The sequence below is a fragment of the Thermobia domestica genome, chromosome 9 (assembly GCF_964235325.1).
Source record: "Thermobia domestica chromosome 9, izTheDome1.hap1.1, whole genome shotgun sequence".
In the NCBI taxonomy this organism is placed as follows: domain Eukaryota; kingdom Metazoa; phylum Arthropoda; class Insecta; order Zygentoma; family Lepismatidae; genus Thermobia; species Thermobia domestica.
Genome location: NC_137462.1, coordinates 66009494 through 66029245, shown reverse-complemented (window position 1 = coordinate 66029245; position 19752 = coordinate 66009494). Strand labels below are relative to the sequence as shown.

General features: G+C 37.0%; 1 protein-coding gene across 1 annotated transcript in view; it reads right to left on the bottom strand.

Moving 5' to 3' along the window:
- LOC145660855 (lysosomal alpha-mannosidase-like) overlaps positions 1-19752 on the bottom strand; it is a 166436-nt gene that overhangs the window by 133086 nt on the left and 13598 nt on the right. Inside the window, exons 4-5 of the mRNA XM_081726279.1 lie at positions 11391-11576; positions 4393-4598 (exon numbers count right to left, since the gene is read on the bottom strand). Coding sequence (XP_081582405.1) covers positions 4393-4598; positions 11391-11576 — 392 coding nt within the window. The remainder of the gene's footprint in view (positions 1-4392; positions 4599-11390; positions 11577-19752) is intronic.

Genomic DNA, 19752 nt, shown 5'->3' with positions numbered 1-19752 from the left:
GTTCAATACGACACACAATGCTTCACAGAACACAGGGGAAGGGAGAGACGGACGAAACTGTAGAACGAGGCAAATCATTTGAGTAGTGGGCAACGTTACGAAATCCAACCAGGCATGTGACTGCCGTAAAGATGGTGGAACCAGCGAAGCATTTACAGAAACAAAAAGTGGCGCACAGATCTTACTATCATTGGTTGGCATGGCTGTGTCTGGAGCAGCAGGAGAAAAAAAATCAGCGTCTGGTGTGATTGTGGGAACGACTTTCGGCCATCACAATTTTCAAAGAAAGAGATACCGCCGAAAGAGGAAGGGATGAAGACACCACTGGTGAGCACTAAGCGACATTTCATGTCCCGGAAGTAGAGGTAGGGGCTAAAAATATAGATACTGCACTATACTATAAGAGAAGAAAGATGGAGGGTTCTCACTATCCGGAAGACCAGTCAAATGCGACTCACGAGGAAGGTCTATAAACCGTGAGAGTTGAATTTTGATGAAAATTTGTGACAAGATTCAGTTCGAGTTGCTAAGTAACGTAGTTATAGTCACTCGATGCGCAAACGCTTCGTTGAGCTCCTACACCGATGCCATCTTGAAATCCAGTAGGCAATGTGTAAGAATACCCTTTCGGCACAAAAATGAAAAAAGCTTTTGATAGATCTGACTTCAGTATTATAACCCAAGGTAGAGCATCTATATGCAGGAGTACTTCTAGTGCATGATCGTCATCTTGAAAGGCGCCATATTGAATCGCCGTCAAATATGATAAATGGGAAGGGGGACATGTGGGGTATCAAATAGAACTGGAATTTACTCCTGAATCCATTTTCGTAACCAAAGTTTACATATCTGTTTTCACTTCAGAGTTAAGAGCTCTCTAGCTCACAGGAACATATAAAAACTGAGCAAGTAAAATTTGTGTTATGAAATACAGTCGTGCAAGCACCTGCAGGATTTTAACTAATGCAGTAGTAGTCACTTGATCTACAATAGCCACTATACCAATCAGACCTTGAGACTAGTGAGAGAAATCGTTAATTAAATTGAAATGCTTGTAGTGAAAAATGGAATAGCAGCACTGTAACAAATTATACCTATTTCAAAGTGCGCTATATATATTAGTCTGTGTGTGTTGCGATTATGCATAGCATTAAAATGTTGTAATATAAGTTAGGTGCAACTGCACATATGACTTTACAAAATATGCCTTGAAGTTATTAGAATAATAATAGAAAAATTATTAGAAAAATAATATAAACTGGTGCATATAAGCAAATATTAACCTACTAACCTTTTGCTCTTCAGTTGTGATGATGGAGATCCAAAACGAAGTGATTAGCACACAGTATTATGGAGCAGTGCAAACACTTAACAAATTCACTTTCGTTACAATCTTCATGACCACAGACACTATTTTCTACAAGTCTCCAGAACGTTTGTAAATGAACCAACTATTACTCCTGTTACGTACCCACATTTCTGCCATGAATATGCAAGTATGTCCTTTATGACTGGCGCACAAAATTGATGATACACAATAGAATGCATTTTCTTTATGTATGAACATTCTGCCATATAACTTGTACACCAAACAAGTGAACATCTGCTACAATTAGTTATTTATCACAGTTTTGATATGAAAACTAGTCTTGCCCTTATTATAAGCAAGTGTTTTATCGTTAAAGATGGAAAGATGCAGATATTTAGTTATTTAACATTGTAGGACAAAGCAAAAAAGAGGCTTCTTTTATGGATTGCAACTTGGTATTGAATCTTGTAATAATATTTATTGCCATCTATTCTTAGCAGGTGTGTATGCATTCTCTTATCACTAATAACAGAACAGACACAAGAAAAGTGAATTCTAAGTTTCCAGGTGTATCTTCTTCTAAGAATTAGCTGAGAACTGATAATTTAAATCCACTTCATTGTTCAATGTGGCAGCAATAAATCGATTGTATTTAGACAAACTGGAAATAAATACATTAAAGTATTTTAACTTCGTAATATACACGGTGAATTATAGGTTATCAAGTATGAGTATTGGAAAAGAATTCAATATTCTGCAACAATGATGGTCTTTGCGTAAAGTTTCAAAATTGGAGAAGAATACTTAATACACTACAATGGACCATGTAAAATTGCCTAAAATAGATTTTTGGTTTGATACAGTTCAACGTCCCACACTTATGCCTGCTACGCTAAAGGAGACGTGGACCTACTGATTACAGTGGAATTCGAACCATTTTGATCCTTCAACTAATATGCACTAGTTTATATCATTTTTCTTATATATATCCGAACAATCCTTTTGGTATTCTCTGCTCGTCAGCACTATTAGGCATGTGTTTCATCGACCAGCAGTCTATTCCATCACACTTTAAAATAGGTATAACTAATAGCATGCTGCTATTCCTTTTTTTCCTACAGATATTTCAGTTTAGTTAACGATTTCTCTTACTAGTCTGAAGATCTGATTGGTATAGTGGCTATTGTACTGCATTAACTACTGCATTAGTTAAAATCCTGCAAGTGTTCGCACGACAGTGTTTCATAACACAAGTCCAACTCGCACAGTTTTTATATATTCCTGTGGGTAAGAGAAAACAGTGTAACACTACTTAACTCTGTAGTGAAAACAGATAAGCAAACTTTGGTTGCGGAAATGGATTCAGGAGAAAATTCCAGTACTATCTGATACCCCACATGTCCCCCTTCCCATTTATCATATTTGAAGGCGATTCAATATGGCGCCTTTCAAAATGGCAAACATGCAGAAGAAGTACTCCCACATATAGATGTTCTACCTTGGGTTACAATACTGAAATCAGATCTATCAAAAGCTTTTTCATTTTTGTGCCAAAAAAGTATTCTTGTACATTGCCTACTGGATTTTAAGATGGCGTCGGTGTAGCAGCTCAACGAAGCATTTGCGCATCGAGTGACTATTACTACGTTACTTAGCAACTTGAACTGAATCTTGTCACAAATTTTCATCAAAATTCAACTCTCACGGTTTATGGACCTTCCTCGTCAGTGGATTATTCTACCTCTTCTAGAGAACTGTCATAACACGTCATGGCACGCGGATGGATACTCGATTTAGTGAATCCGTTTGTTAACAGTGACTACCTTTGAATGGGAAGCTGTGTACATTTTGATGGACTATAATACCTCATTATATTAGCCAGATGTCACTCCTGTCGGCGTCGATTATGATAGATATTTGTGTGTTTAATAATATTCTTAACATCATTATTGGTTTCGCATTGAATAGCAAGGCTTGAGTCGGATCAATAACATGCGAAAGAGTCTCTTATACAGTGAGCGAATACTCGAGGGGTTGAAGAGGTCTCACACTGTCTATAAAGAGCATATTCCTCTCTAAAGAAAAATAATGGTATGGTGGGTAGCTTGTTTGTCCCCAGTGGCATAGAACAGTGTGTCAGTGGTTTCTACAGAGCCCCGCCGGTGGTTATCAGCTTTACTAAGATCGGTGATACAGTCAGGGTTGATAGTGCTACATATAATCGCACTATGTCATTCACAGTAAACAGTCAAACAGCAAATACGTGCTTACATGTTACTCTGGACTATGCTGCATTAGCTGAGTCGTACATCGAAAAGTGCTACAAGGCAGCATTCGTAGGATTTACTGCCTTTAGGTGTCATTAAATTTGCATAACTCATCTACTTTGCTAGCAGACAGAAGAATATTTTTGACTCATTAGTGCAAATTTTAAATTTTTGCGCTGTGCCTGCTCTGCACCTTACCTTTTGAATTTCGTCCTTACGGAATCCATAACCCCCTGTAGAAACGGGAAAAAAAAGCTCTAACGTTTTTCACAAATATCATGAGAGTAATATTATTCGTGATTAGTACAATCTACCCATCTGAATCAAACTTGACAATGTGAATCTTGCACTAAATCAAATTACCATATTTATATTTAAAACGGAGTTTCATTACCACACATGTTAGATGAAAGAAGGTACTTTTCGTCCTACTATTACTTGCATATTATGATTCTAGGATTGGTTCTTAAAATGAGATTAAAAAGTTTTACGAAGTAGAATTGTTGCCGAAATGCAGATGGACTAGAATATTTCTCGAGTTATTATGAACATTAAATTTAGAGGGAATCCGGTTAATAGGAACCTATTCTTGGCTACAACACTAAATTGATAGCGAGAAATGATCATCTGTAATAATAAAGTCACAACAGAAAAAATATTTTTGTCTTAAATAAAACAAATACTTGCACTGAAGATTCGTGAAATGTTACGTTATTCCGTGTAAAATGGATAATTTTTGGGAAGAAAGTTTTGGTTTCGAATGTCTCCCTTCAGTATATCGTTGGTATCCAGTATCACTTTATATTATGAACTAACCTTGACTTTTACTTCCTCTCCAGACAAATTCCATCTGTTTTTCTCGGCGCATTCGTTTTTTCTCCGTGTAATTTAGACGAGTTATAACAAGCCCATCGAAGCCCATTTGAGCAAATTCACTAGCAACTTCACTCGAATGTCCAAAGGGATCAATTTGCCAGGCAACTCTTGGACGACCACATTCCCCGAAAGTGCTGTTAAGAAAACTATAAGAGGAGTAATTACACTCTCAACTTCTGTGAGAAATGACTTCGAGAATTATTTTCTTACATTAGTACTTAACTTTCTATAATTTATCTGTCTATAATAATGAAGTAGAACTTAATACAGGTCAAATGTTGCCATTTAACTAGTATTTACCTAATATATGTACATAATTTTATCCTAGGTTCATGTTCCGACCTTCTACCGTTTATTTTATGGTCTACCGTTTATATATGAAGAGATCTTTTCTCTCTCTATCCTTCAAACTTTCTATCTCTTTTAAATCATATTTGCTACAAAAAATGATGTATCTGAATCCAATAACTTCACCATGTTACTAATTTAATGAAAATTGACAAATCTATATCCCATGACATTCTGTACCTTTCGTAGATGTACCTGACCCTGGATCTCCATTACAGGGAGCCAAATTACCAGAAAAATGTCGACGTTACCCGATTTTAAAGATCGTGACATGTTCGTATGTCATAGTTCGACATCCTGCTCCATTGTAAAGGCAATCACGTATAGACCTCAGTTAATTAGAATAGGAACAAGAATTTTTCAATATTTTTGTTTTACTTTTTGGATCAATAGATAAAATATATTTCAATGAAAAATTTTCCTGTAGGCCATATATCTGGAGAACTACATATAGTATAGCCAAACCCACACACACTATCAGTTAACTCAGTATGATGTGCTTATTCCTTTCGTGATCATATATGAGGATCTAAAATAAAAAAAAATAGCTTTTGTGGAATCTTTCTCAATTTTTTTCCCGAATTTATGGATTATGATAGACGCGTGTGATATCACTTAACATTCTGAAGACAATGCCGTATGAATCATGAACCTACGATTTTTATAATTAAGTTACGAGCAGGATTTACTTACGTGATATTTTTGAAATTTCAAACTATCACAATATACTTTATGTCATGATCCTTTCCTATTTTATAACTGCTAATCTTACGTCAATCAAGCTTCGCAATAATACATACTTGAAAAGGTAGTTTTTGAAGTATCTGTTTTGCAGGTACCAAGAACTGAGGTCCCGGTAGATGTGTCCAGAAAAAGCAACAAAAGATTTTTCCAGAGAAGTTCTGGATTCTCCTTATGGAAGCTTCTGATTATATCATAAATATCTTGGATTTGCGGTTCGGCTATTATTGTTTCTAAAATGAATGAGGTCTTTGAATAATAGCGCAAATTCAACATTCGAATAATTAACCCGGGAACGGTCGACTGTTGATTTGTAACGCGAGTGGTCGACAGGTGAGCGCGGCGCTCACTTACAATAAAATCGTTTCTATAGCTGTTTATGACTTTATACAGGATTTATTTTCAACACATTTCTAAATGTTGACATTTTGTGATTTATTATTATTATTAAAATAAAATCACAAATAAAATTATGATGCGTTTATATAAAACCATTTCTTATTACCATATTTCTGTTTATTCTTAAAGTTATATATGTACCGTGTTATGCAAAAATGAACTAAGCGCCAAACTTTGAAAATTCACGAAAAATGCGACGATTGGTTCCTGATACGCATTAGAACGTTTTGCACAATCGAAAAGAGAGGAAAACCAACACCTTTCTAAAAAAAAGAAACATAATTTCACTTTTGATTACGGCTACATTTATTTTGGACATCAACCTTTATACGTAATTTTCTTAAAAGTATGAAGTGGTGCTTAGTTCGTTTTCGCATGACCCGGTACATATATTTTTATTATCAAAGGTTTTTTTTATGAAATCAATTTCTGTTATCCCATAAACAATACAATTAGTTGATTATCATTCTCGCATAAAATTATATTCACTTTCGTGGGTGGATTTTCCTCCGGAAAGATCCAAACTGTAGACTGGCGTTTATTTTCAGGGTCAAATTGATCGATCCAAGTCTCATCACCAGTAACAATGTCAGAGACGCGTTTAGTATTGCCTCCATCAAATGTTGCAAGCATTTCTTCACAACATTCCACACGCATGCGCTTCTGCCGTTCAGTTAAAGTGTGTGGCACCCAACGAGATGAAACCTTCCTGAGCCGAAGATGATCATGAAGAATTTTTGTTACTGCTGGCGATCCAATGTTCACTGTAGATTCAATGTCCTTGAAAGTTGTTCAAGGATTTTCTCGAATCATTTGTTCCACAGCGGCAATGTTTTCATCTGGCACAACTGTTGCCGGACGCTCAGCTCCCTCTTCATCTTTAAGCGATGTCCGACCTCTTCTGAATTCACCAAACCACCGAAAAATTGTAGCACGGGAAGGAGCAAGGTCCCCAAATGCCCCCTGCAAACGGTCAAGGCTTTGTGTCTCGTTCAAACCACTTTTGAAATCGTAAAGGATCATTGCCCGAAAATGTTCCCTTTCGAGCTCCATTCTAGACAGCCGAATACTGCTCACATCAACAAACAAGTGAAGGCGATACGACCACGCCGATAAGGGAGGCGAGTTGAAACTTGCTTCGCTTCTTCGCTCTGGATACCATTACCGAACGCAATTCTTGGAATTCAAATACTGTGCCACAACAAAGCGTATCTCAAAACTTTCGTAGTGACCCTCGTACAAATTCAAGGAACGTCAGTTCGAATCTATTTTTTATTTTTTAAAATAATGCATACAACACATGATAGGTGGTAAAAAAGAGCGTATTACCCGTTTAATATGTTAAGTGAAAACGAGTTTAAAATCCGGTGAATTATATTAGAGAAGTGAAACAATGTAAACGAGGAAGCAGGCATATTTAAGCAGGGGTATGTATCAGAGGGCGATGATCGGAAAAACTGGAAATTTTCCCAAATTTCGCACATGTCTCTACGATAGGCAAATTTCTTCAGAAATGTGTCTATTGCAGAGACCATCATGTCAAAAATGCCGTAACATTTCTATGCACTTTTATCGATCATCACGCTCTGAACCATCATCAGTTCGAAAGTTTTTCTCTCTGTGTATTGTATATATATATATATATATATATATATATATATATATATATATATATATATATATATATATATATATATATATATATATATATATATATATATATATATGCATAGAGAGAGAGAGACAGAGAGAGAGAGAAAGAAAGAAAGAAAGAGAAAATGCTCCCGAAAATGACAAATATACAATTGCATAATTACAATGCCTAATACAAACAGCTATAAAACATCAAAGGATTATCACCTATGGTTCCGATTTCGACTAATATCCCCAATGCCAAAACATTGTAATTTACACAACTCCCCCTCTCTCCAAAACTGTTCTGTGAAAACAATCACAAGTTTTGGGATGAGAGACCATATTGAGACCACAAATAAATAGTCTATATAAATAGACTATTAGCAGATTTGTATTCAGTTATTTTTCCCACAATCAGTTTTATTCATATTCAAGACAGCAAAAGCACTATATTTGTTAACGACAAAACGAAGTTATTACAACATTGCGTTACAAAATAAAAAAAAAGAAAAGATTCCTCTTTCATACACTTCATGCTGTAATTCTAAGTCCATTTCCCCATCAAAGTTAGGCGCCTAGACTACTTTAAATATCTCGAAAGCATTCCATAGCCCTTTATTGTCCGATTATCAATTTTAACTTGTAAACTTCGTTACATTTCGAAGGTGCATGGCTTCCAATTTTTCTTCTATTATTATGAGGTTTACGAAAGAAAATTAGACGAAAGGAGACGAGATAACAAGTTGTCTCGTTTCGGAAACACGAGATGACACAGGAATGGTCACGAGACTAAACGCGGAGTTTGTTTCGTCTCTCTAAAATGAGACAAATCCACTGACGAGACGAAACAGGCAATCATGTTGGATCTAGTGCATCATAATCATTTCTTTTATAAAGTTCTGCTTTCATGTCATTACCATATTATTTCTGGGAGTCCAACGTCGGATCATCTTCTTTTCATTGACAGTCATGATTTCGGAACCTTAGGAGATAATATTTGCAGTTATCACTTTGATGTTTTATAGCTGTTTGTATTGGGCATTCTTATTATGGAAGCGTCTTTTTGTCATCGTTGATTTGAAGGGAAGCATCCCACTCTCAGTTCCGCAAGCATCTCTCTCCGTCTCTCTCTCTCTCTCTCTCTCTCTCTCTCTCTCTCTATGCATATATATAAAAGAAGAAGGAGAGAGAAACTTTCGAACTGAAGGTGGTTCAGAGAGTGATGATAACAAAAGTACATAGAAATTTTACGGCATTTCTGACATGATGGTCTCTGCAATAGGCACATTTCTGAAGAAACTTGCCAATCGTAGAGACATGTGCGAAATTTGGGAAAATTTCCAGTTTTTTCCGATCACCCCCTTCTGATATATGCCCTGATTAAATATACCTGCTTTCTCGTTTACATTGTTTCACTTCTCTAATAAATTTCACTGGAATTTTTAACTCGTTTCAATTAACATATTAAACGGGTAATCTCATGTGCTGTATTCATTATGTAGAAAAAATAAAAGAGAAGCATATTCCTTGAAGAAGATTCAAACTGACATTCCTTGGATTTAGCGCCTTAACCACTACACCAAGATCGTGCCTTGATAAGTACTTATTTATTGATATATTTGTTCACATTTGTATTTTACGTTCCCAGTTTGAAAATTTTTACTCTATTTTTTCCGTTTACCATCTGTTTCTGGCCTTCTCTTTCGGTGTCGTCCTTTATTTACACCATGCACTATTCGTATTCACAGTTTGTGCCCCTCTTCAGTTTCTTATTCAGATTATTCTTTTCTCCTTACCCTTCATTACACTTTTGATTGTTTTAATTCTCATATTCTCCACGGCTAGAGCGCAGGAATGCCAGACTCAAAAAACATGTACGTTTAATTTCCTTACAGACGGCACCACCACGACAACGCTGCAGAGTGTATCGAAACCAGACTTTACTACGCCTCCATGTCGAACACATATCAATTGTTTATTCGACTCTTACTTAGCTTCGCTTCGTATTTTACAGTAAGATATCTTGTACCCCACATTTTAAAAAGGTTGTTACCTAGACTCAAACAGACTTAATCTCCTTAAAGAGCTAGTTGGTACAAGCTGGCTTAAAACCCTCTACGCACTACATACCTGCAAAGGCTACATGGGAAGCAACTTAACTTACGGCTGATAAATATAAAAAAATGTCTATCAAGGCGATGGAGCAAGGTACTCCTTCCAAAATTCATTTTGGTAATTAGATAACAATGGTCCAGGGCAAGGACTCCTATGAGTCAATCGAGTCAATAGGGTAGCGCACTGCTATTTACTTCCGTTTTTATCAATATTGTGGTGAAGATACTTCCACTGCAATCACATTTTTCGAGATAACATTCTGATACGTCAGAAGGATTTATCACCAAAACTGGTAAAGGTGAAAGTAATCTATTTAAAGAATTATATATATATGAATACTTGCAAACTACAGAGGCCTATCAATATTTTGGTACAACACCTGGAATTGGAATTACATAAGATATCTAGGTGAGCAACGGTCAGGTGGCGACCATAGTGTCGGGCTCTTCTTGGCACTATGTTAAGATTAACTCCATGCTATGGGAGTGGCAATGTGTAGCGAATGAAGAAGACGATAATAATATAAAATGGGTAATCTTTCTCATTCGCAGAAAACAAATTGTTGATGAGGTGATGCGAGCGTGACGAAAGTGATAAGTGTGTTAGGAGCGTTTTGATGGACAGTGTTTAAGATAATAATGAACTACAAAACTGAATGCAAAACCACATCGTGAAAGGTAACAGTGGTTGAAGGAGAATTCTCAGTCAGTGGCTCCTCCAGCGTCAATGTGGATTATCACTCAGAAGCGTCGTGCAACTTCGGTGCAAGTGACGGAGGAATTTAAGCATCATCTCTGTGAGCCTTTGTCGACAATGACACTTTGCCGTGAATTACATGATATGTACATACGAAATCGGGTAGCACGGGCGAAAATGCTGATAAGAGAGCATAACATTTGAGAACTACGGTAATGATGCTGCGAACATATAACATGCACTGCTGGTGACTGGAAACAGGAGATATGTTCCTATGTGTTATTGTAACTTTATTTGAAACCATGGACCAGAATATTGAGACCTAAGGAGCGTATAATCGGCTGAGTCTCGGCCCAATCGACAAACATGGCGACAGCTTTGTGATGCTATGGGACGCAATATCTTTGTTTTTAGAGCGTTCTGTAGTTACGTTATCGGTCGCGTCACTGTCCGTCGTAATACCTCTATTTTAAGAGACCATATAATCCTATGTTCCGGATGTTTAGGAGCAATGATGCATGATGACGATAATGCGCACACTAATACAACTGAAAGTGTTGCAGCGTAAGTAGAACACCTTCCCTGGCCGGAATAATCCACGGATCTAAACCTAGTTGAACTTGTCGTCAGATTTGAAGAATAAACCCGTCGCCGATTTCAGCCTACATTCTCCTTTGCTTCTCACGGACCTAGATGATAAAATTACACGGAGATCGCAGTAATATTTCACTTGCTACCATTCACGAGCTGAATGATTTCAGTTCAGTTCGTATCAAAGATGTTCTGAGGGCCAAAGGTGGTCTAACCCCACATGAATCTGTTGCACTTTCTTAAGCTGTTTTCTATAATTTGATAAGCTTCTGTATATCTTCGATAAAACATAATCGGCTGTCCATTGGTCTCTTTAAGAAAATCATTTTATATACTCACCACTTAATTTTATTTGTAGTTTTAAATTTAATGGCAGAGATTATGCTCATTGGAGACAATTGATTGAGACTTACTTTAATCCAAGAGTCATTTGATCTATTAACATTGAGTAATGTGTAGTAGCTTCATCACTTTGAACCCAACCTCCTCCAATAAATTCCAGTCTTTTCTCATCTACTAATTGTTTCACCAAATTCTTTACATGGTCTGGTTGAGATTCGAACCACATAGAAAAATATGACATTTCGGCAATATTGAATCTGAAAGATTATAAAAATGTAAAAATTATTTATTTGTTCACTTTTTTGAGAACACGTTGTAATAGTTACTAGAGAAATAACACATAAGATTATTGAAATTATTAGCAACATATATAATCATCTGGCTTGAAGCTGGTGAAACTCCTCCACGAAAGACAGGCACAAAGTCCCTGTTCCGAAAGTTGAAATCTTGCTAAATTGCCTTTTACATAGTAACTGAAAGCTATCTTTCATAGTTAAAGTTTTACAGTCCTAATACTTAGATGAACAAAATATTATTTAATTTCTCACTCTTTCAATACCTTTCGCTCAATGCTGTTTGGCGTATCATTGATCGAACTCGAATTTTTCTGCACAGAGAAAACACGCTTGATCCTGATCAGGAGCGTGTGAGCAGTGAGAGACTGTTTGTGTTTCCTCGCTGACAAGGAGAAAGCAGAGCTTGGTAAATGAACTTCGACGCCATTTTTGCAAGGTGATAGTGTACATTTAAAGTGTTCATATCACAAACTGGGAGAGCGCAATGTCCTAATATAGCAGAGAAAAAGCGTCTTAAAGTTTTCGACTCAACGCATATATCGTACGTTGCGCAAATTTAACAAATGGGGCTTGGCAGAATCAGTAGCATCTGTCACTCATGTGCGAAGGGTCTCGGGTTCAAGTCCCGTCAGAGCCAACATTTTGTATTTCAACCAATAAACTAGCCACTTGTAGCTACCAGTAAATGTTAATTCATCATATGTTTATAATGAATTAAAACAATAGAAATATTCAAATCAGTTGTAAAATCTTTGAATCTTCCATGTTAACTAGCAACGAAATGTAAACTATTTCGTAAATATGTTGATATCACAAGTTATATTATGGTTACCACAGTCGTTGTGTAAAATGGTCTTGACGCTTCGTGTCTACATCTGTTGACAGTGTGAGAATTACAAGGAGGATGAGAAGGAAATCCCCTTTGGTAATACCGGATGTTACTAGAACCAAAGGAGATTTCCCTTTATTCCCCTTTTATAAGCGGCGAAAATCTGCCTCCAACATTGGGGGGAGGACGGGTAAGAGCGTTTCCATATATTTTTAAAGCGATATTCAAAATGTTTATGAAGTTGTAAAACAGTACTGTGGAGGATGAAGGGAACAGAGTTGTCTTCAACATTGGGAGGCGGGCAGATTTAAGGCTTGTTCTGGAAAAATATAAATTTCATCTCATTTTCCTTTGTGGCAATCTGACACAAATCATCACATCAGTTGCTTTTCAGAGAAGTAGGTTATATCAGTTTTAGAAGTGTTTTAATTTTCGCTACGACTAAAACGCCATCATAAAAGAGTCGCTTATGTTTAAGCACTTTACGACGCAAAGTTTAGTGTTTCAATGATCAGGACGCTGTATAAGAGCAAATGTTGTAATATTTGTTTGACATTAATCAAGAAAATAATCGGCAAGCGTAGGGATTCTGTGTCCACCGCATCCGGTTCTTCAACAAATTGGATGAAAACATATAGAGCACACAAGCCACCAGCAGAATGCCGGCGAAATTTCGCATAATGGCCATATAAAAGAATGCTGTCCCAAAGACATAGTGAATCATTTAATGTGTCTTTCTGAACTGTCAATCACATCTTTGCCAACAAATTAATGTTGGAAAGGTCTTGGACTATATTTCGTTAGTCATACTGTATACTGTTATCTCGCTAGTATCATAAAACCAAGTTGAGAATTCTCCAAGAACATTGACAGAACGACGTTAAAAAGAATTAATTTTTTAAATTAACTTCTACTAACTTTATACTAATTGTTATACAGGGTTTTCATAAAGTCTGGACGGATTTAATTTGGTTATAATTTTCATAAAAATGCTCATAATGAAATCAAATAAAGTGCAAACGGTAGCGGAAGGATTAAATGTTTAGTTGGCAACACTGTTAGATAAGCGACAACTCTGAACACGTTGAGAGAGGGAGAGGGAGGGCAAGGGTCAGTTTCTTACCAAATTCCATCCATTGTTGTTTTCATTGTTGTTTCAATGTTGACTGTTAAAAGTAAGTTGTAAGCTGTATTGGTGTGTGTGTCTTTTAAAGAAATAAATAAATGAAAACCTCCTCTGAGAAGACTATTTTTTTTACCGTATCAAAGATGGCGTCGGTGAAAGAGAAAGCGCAATGTGTTCTGTGGTACGCAGAGCTAAAATCACCAATTCTGGTGTGTCGAAAGTTCACCAAAGAGTTCAAAAAGCCGGCACCGACTGAGAGTGCAATCCGAAAGTGGCATGCTAAGTTCTTGGAGACAGGAAGCGTCCTGGGCCGTCCTCGAAGTGGGAGGCCGCCAACATCGCCTGCAACAGTGAGCAGGGTAAGGGAAAGCATCATCAACAGCCCACAGAAGTCGATTCCTAGACGGTCCATAGAACTCAGAATTCCACAGACAACCGTGTTTAAGATAGCCAAGAAGACGATCAACGATAGCAAAGAAGCCAAGTGGTTTGGAGAACTTAAAGGACAAAATCCGGGCGTCTGTGGCTGGCATTTCGGATCAAACACGACGGAACGCTGTGGGTGGATTCCAGCGCCGCCTACGCGAATGTGTGGGCGTAAATGGCGCCCAGTTGGAGGTGTGGCGGTGAATGAACTGAGCTGGTACAGATTACAGGTAAAAAGTTAATCCTTCCGCTACCGTTTGCACTTTATTTGATTTCAATATGAGCATTTTTATGTAAATTATAAGCGAATTAAATCCGTTCATACTTTATGAAAACCCTGTATGTACTGGTACTTTATTATTATACTCATTAAAGAACTCTTCTAATATATCTATCCATTTATAATTTCCTTGAGTGCTAAATTTCTCAACATGTTTTGTTTAAGAGTTCTTTTAAAACATTCTACAATACATTACTTTCCGAAGACTCATGCTCAAAATGGAGGGCTCAAAATTAAAACATTCGTAAAATACCATCTCTCTATGACTTACGGTTCCCGAGATATGGTTCCTTAATTCTTCCGAAATCCGAAAATTTTTGGCCAATATCTAGGGAACGGTGGCCAGTTGGTCAGTTTTCACCGGTTACTATTTGAAACCAAAATGTTTACCATCCTCTTAGGTATTGATCGACACTAATATCATCTCTCTGTGACTTACGGTTCCCGAGATATGGCTTCTTAAATCTTCCGAAAGCGGAAATTTCTAGGCCAATATCTCGGTAACAGTAGAAGTGGTGCGAAAAATTCCATCATTTTCTCAGATAGTTTTGATACTCTATCGAATGGGGGGGGGGGAGGGCTCAAATTAAAAGATCGCAAATAATACACATACACACACAGGAAGACATAGAGAATTCACTGACGAACGTTCCAAGTTCGTTAAAAATGAAAAGCTTTACGAGAGTATACAAAAGAATTAGTTTGATATTAATAGGTGGCGTGATAATCGTAGAGATGAAATAGTAATGTTTACAGAATATATTGTTTTCCTCGATTTTCTCGTGAACTACGCATGAGCATTTATTCTCAGCTATATCATTTTGTTCAGCTCAGTGATATTTATCTATTGATATTGGTATATATTAGTGATATTGGTATATATTAATTTGACTTTAAAAAGGTGTATATTACAATGAAAAGACAAGGATTTTGAAAGAGTTTTCAAACTCTGGCAACCCAGTCCCAGATATATTGTTAAGGTCAGTGGCGGCGATTGGACGTTGAAACTGGGGGGGGGGGGGCAAGACATGACCTGAATATTTGTATATCAATCTTAGTTTCCCTGGTTATTTCTAACACTTTGTTTGACAAAATGTTGTATAACTAATAGGATACTATCTTTTTCGGTTAAAATACCGTATCGTACCTCATATTTTACTAAGTAAATGGACAAGAACAAAGGAAGTAATCTCTAGTCCTTTGTATTAGATGTAGATGCAATAGCCTTTTGTACTCTTAAACAACTAAGCTGTAAGATGAGATTTGATTCATTGCACATGAACATTTTAAAAACCTGTCTCAGAAAACTGTGTAATCAGACTATTTAATAACAAATTTGAAAAACAAATAAATAGAAAGAGTAATATTAATTATAGCAATGAATAATGAGGTTTGTGTTATAGAAGTTATATTGAAACTGGGTATTGATGAAGAACTTAATTTTTAATCCTACACATACTATTAAATATATATTATTTCTCTTAGAAAATAAAAGACAGTAAATACAAACATATGCTACGACATTTAAAGAAATACTTGCTTTTGCAGCTTTCAGCAACATGTTCGTTGCCATTAGGTGGTTTTCACTTTCTTGGAACACATCAAAACACAACACCTACACTCACTAGACACTCCAGTTATACAAAATAATCGTAAAGCCTACAATTATGTTGGATTCGCTAAATTTAATTGTATATACACTCGTACACGATTAAACACACCATATCACTCGTATATTACATTGCAACACAATGGAAAAGCAAAAGTTGTTCCTTATTACTCTCTTTTTATTGATATTCCTTAATGTTATAAAAGTAACAAAGAAAGTTCTGTCACTTTTTCACCCCACATCTTCAAACATTGATATGTAACCTAAGACGTACCTGGAAAATAAAAAATAGTCCTCATCAGCATCGACGACATTCTGCCAAAGTTCTGGAAGGCCATGCATTCCGTCGCGGTAGAATTTGGTGGGCCGTGAAGCGAAAAAGGTGCATTTTACACCTCTAATAGGGATTTGAACTGGCGTCCTCTACGGTGATTGTCCAAGGAATGGAACAGCTGATAATCGGACGGTGCAATGTCCGGAGAGTATGGTGAAAGCAATAGTGATTCCCATCCAAGGTGTAGAATAGTGTCCTGGCTCATCCGGGGCTTAGCGTTGACCTGTAACAGGACAACTTTGCGATTAAGAAGTGCTGGCTTCAGAGTTTTGAGTTTTTCTTGAACACGGCTCAACTGTTGACAGTACACTGTTGTATTGATGCTCTGACCAGCTGGTAGCAATTCCCGATGTACGATGCCGCGAGCAGACCACCAAACATACAGGAGGACCTTCTTCAGGTACAATGCTTATTTCGCCTGTTTTGGAACTGGCCCATTCGATGCTTACCAATGATGACGGTACCGCGGAGATTCATTCAGGACCCTCTTCTCATTATATGTCAACACTGTCCAGAAATGGCTCCTTCCTCAGACGAGACAGCGAAAAAACACAGGTGTCTGCTCGCGTTGCCTTCTGGCCCGGAATCATGTGGGACCCCTCGACCCAACTTGTAGTGCTCCCCAAGTTCATGGAGGAGCTACCGAACGGTTTCTCTACTCTCACTGTATTCTAGTCCCAGTTCATCACATGTCTGGTCACTGTTCGTCTCAATTGCTCCCTGAAGATCTTCATTTTGTACATGTGTTGGTATTCTGGCACATGGTGTATCTTCGAGTGTTTCGAGTCCGTCATTAAACGTGTTAAATCACCGCTGCAGGTCCGCGTAGTCAAGACACCCTCACCAAAGACCTGGTATATCTTCCAACCTCTGTAGGGGCGTTTGACCAGATTGAACTTGCAATTTTTATGCAATTAAAGAATTACTTGTGAAAGACCTTTTTTTTTTTTTTGCGAAAGTTCTCTGAGTTAGTTTCCTGACACCATTTTTTCTATGAACCAGTAATACATACAAAAACTTTACATTTCCAAATGAAACTATATACACTAATTTGTTACTTCAAAAAAGTGGGGGGTCAACTGCCCCCCTTTGCCCCCCCTAATCGCCGCCCATGGTTAAGGTATTTAGGTTCGAAACGAAGAAATACTACGATATATAATATTATAAAAGTAATTCAATTTAATTTTATTTACCTCATCTTTTGTGTTTGTTAAATTTTATCTTGCAAAAGGTTTAAAAAGAAATTGTGTCAAAGTTTATTCACATTAATTATGATATCTGTTTTTTGTTATGAAACAAACTGCTGCAAGCTAATACATTACATCAGAAGAGCTTACATAATAAGACTCTGTTAAATAACTGTCACTTAATCAACATTTTAATTTTAAAAGTGTATCGCAACAAATGTTTGAAATGTTGTAAAATCTTTGTACTCATTCTTTCTAGTAATTTCATAGATTGGCAGAATTTAAAATATCTGGAATTTTGTGCCCTAGAATTTTAAGCTTTTTCGGTCAGCAGAATGTTTTCCTCAACTGAGGTCCCATGTGTCTGCTGACACCATTGTTGTCTGGAAACTTCTTTGAAATATGCAATCTCACGTTTTTTCGGTCATATAAAAGGATTGCTTCAAAATCTAGAAGAAGAAGAAGGAGAGACGCGGAAGTAAAAACCTCGGAATAACTTCAGAGTATAGATAGACTGATCGACCAGTCAGAAATGAGAAGCTTTACGTAATCGCAATATACGACTTGTGAATTAACATGAGATATTCGTCGAGAACGAGCAGTGTTTAAAGGATTTAAGAAGGACTTTTATCATTATGTGTATTAGTCATCAAACATTGTAATTTCTGAAGGACATTTTATATGAGCGAAGACAGAGGTGTGGATTTAGAACTTCTTGACAGCAAGGAAACAGCAACACAACAGGTATGACATCTATTCTAATTCTTTATTACTTATTATTTATTACTTATTATTATTTATTGGTCTAATTCTTTATTACTTTCCCACAGATTCCAGATAACTAAACATAACCAATCTAACGTTCTTGGAACCTTACTTGTGAACGAAAACCTGTTCCTAATAAAATTAAATTAACATGAACACAAAGACTTTACTATCTCCCATGTCAACTCTAATAATCGTTACTTTAATTGAATTCAGCTTACATCTTATACAATTAAGCTCAAATTTTAGGTGCGTATTTCAGCGAGAAATCTAAGATATTTCTCTTGTTTAGTCTGATTATTACTCAATAGCTACAATCCCTGTATAGAGTTAGAATTTTAGTAAGCCAGGCTAACAATATTCAGGGAAAACCATATTCACGATGAAATTAAATATCGACTAAAACAGGGAAGTCGTGTTATTATTCGGTACAAAATCTCTTGTCCTCGCGAATTCAGCCAGGAATTTCAAGCTTAAAATAGTTAAAACGATAATCACAACTGTTGTTCTGTATGGTTGCGAACTATGGTCGCTTACTCTGAGGGAAGAACATAGACTGAAAGTATTTGACAATAAGATATTGAGACGAATATTCGGATCCAAGAGGAACGGGAATCAGGTATGGTGGAAACTTCATAACGAGGAACTACATAATTTATACGATTTACCAAACATTGTTATCAAGTCTAGGAGGCTCAGGTGGGCAGGCCATGTACCCAGGATGGAAGAAGGTAGGAACGCTTTTAAAGTCTTAATTGGAAAACCAATCGGAAAACGACCATTATAAAGAGCAAGGCGTACATGGGAGGTAAATATTAAGACGGATCTCGCAGAAGTAGGAATCCAAAGTGGAAACTGTATCCAGTTGGCTCAGTGTAAAAGTCAATGGGAGAGCTTTTGTGAACGCGGCATTCCATAGGCCATAGAGTAAGTTTGGGTGATTCCGGATAGTTGCTGAATCTGGACATCTTAAGTTTGCGGTTTTACTGTTCTTCATATGTGTAATGTGTAGACTTGTTGTGAAGCCCGTTTGAAGCATCGTTCCTTCCTACAGTTCAGTGCTGAGTAGGAAGTGCAAAGAGCGTTATACGTCCCTAACAGTACAACTACATAGCAGGTATATGCCTGTCATGTTCCCTCAGGTACATGAGAATGTGTCTAGTATGTGCCTTATGTATCTCTGAGAGAGAAATCACATGGATGGTAAGCGATAGTCACAGTCCATGTCCGCTCCTAGTCACGTGCCTGGCATGTACCTCGGGAACGTGCCTAGTATGTTCTTGGTATGTTCCCCATACCGTAAGCGTCAGTAAACCACAAAATTACTCTCCCAAAATATGTTAAATCACCTATATGCGTTATGTGTTTACATTAAGGTGAGTCTGAAAAACACTTAAATACGTAAAAAATGTACCCTAGGGTGGACGCACCACCAACGTTTGGATTACTATCCATGTGCTCTTCCACTTGGCCATGGAGGCGATGAAGATAACGTCGCTTGTAGAGAACAGACTGTTGATGTCTTATGAATTTGGCTAATCAGAGTGTTCCTTTAACCGCATATATTTGACGATAACAGTT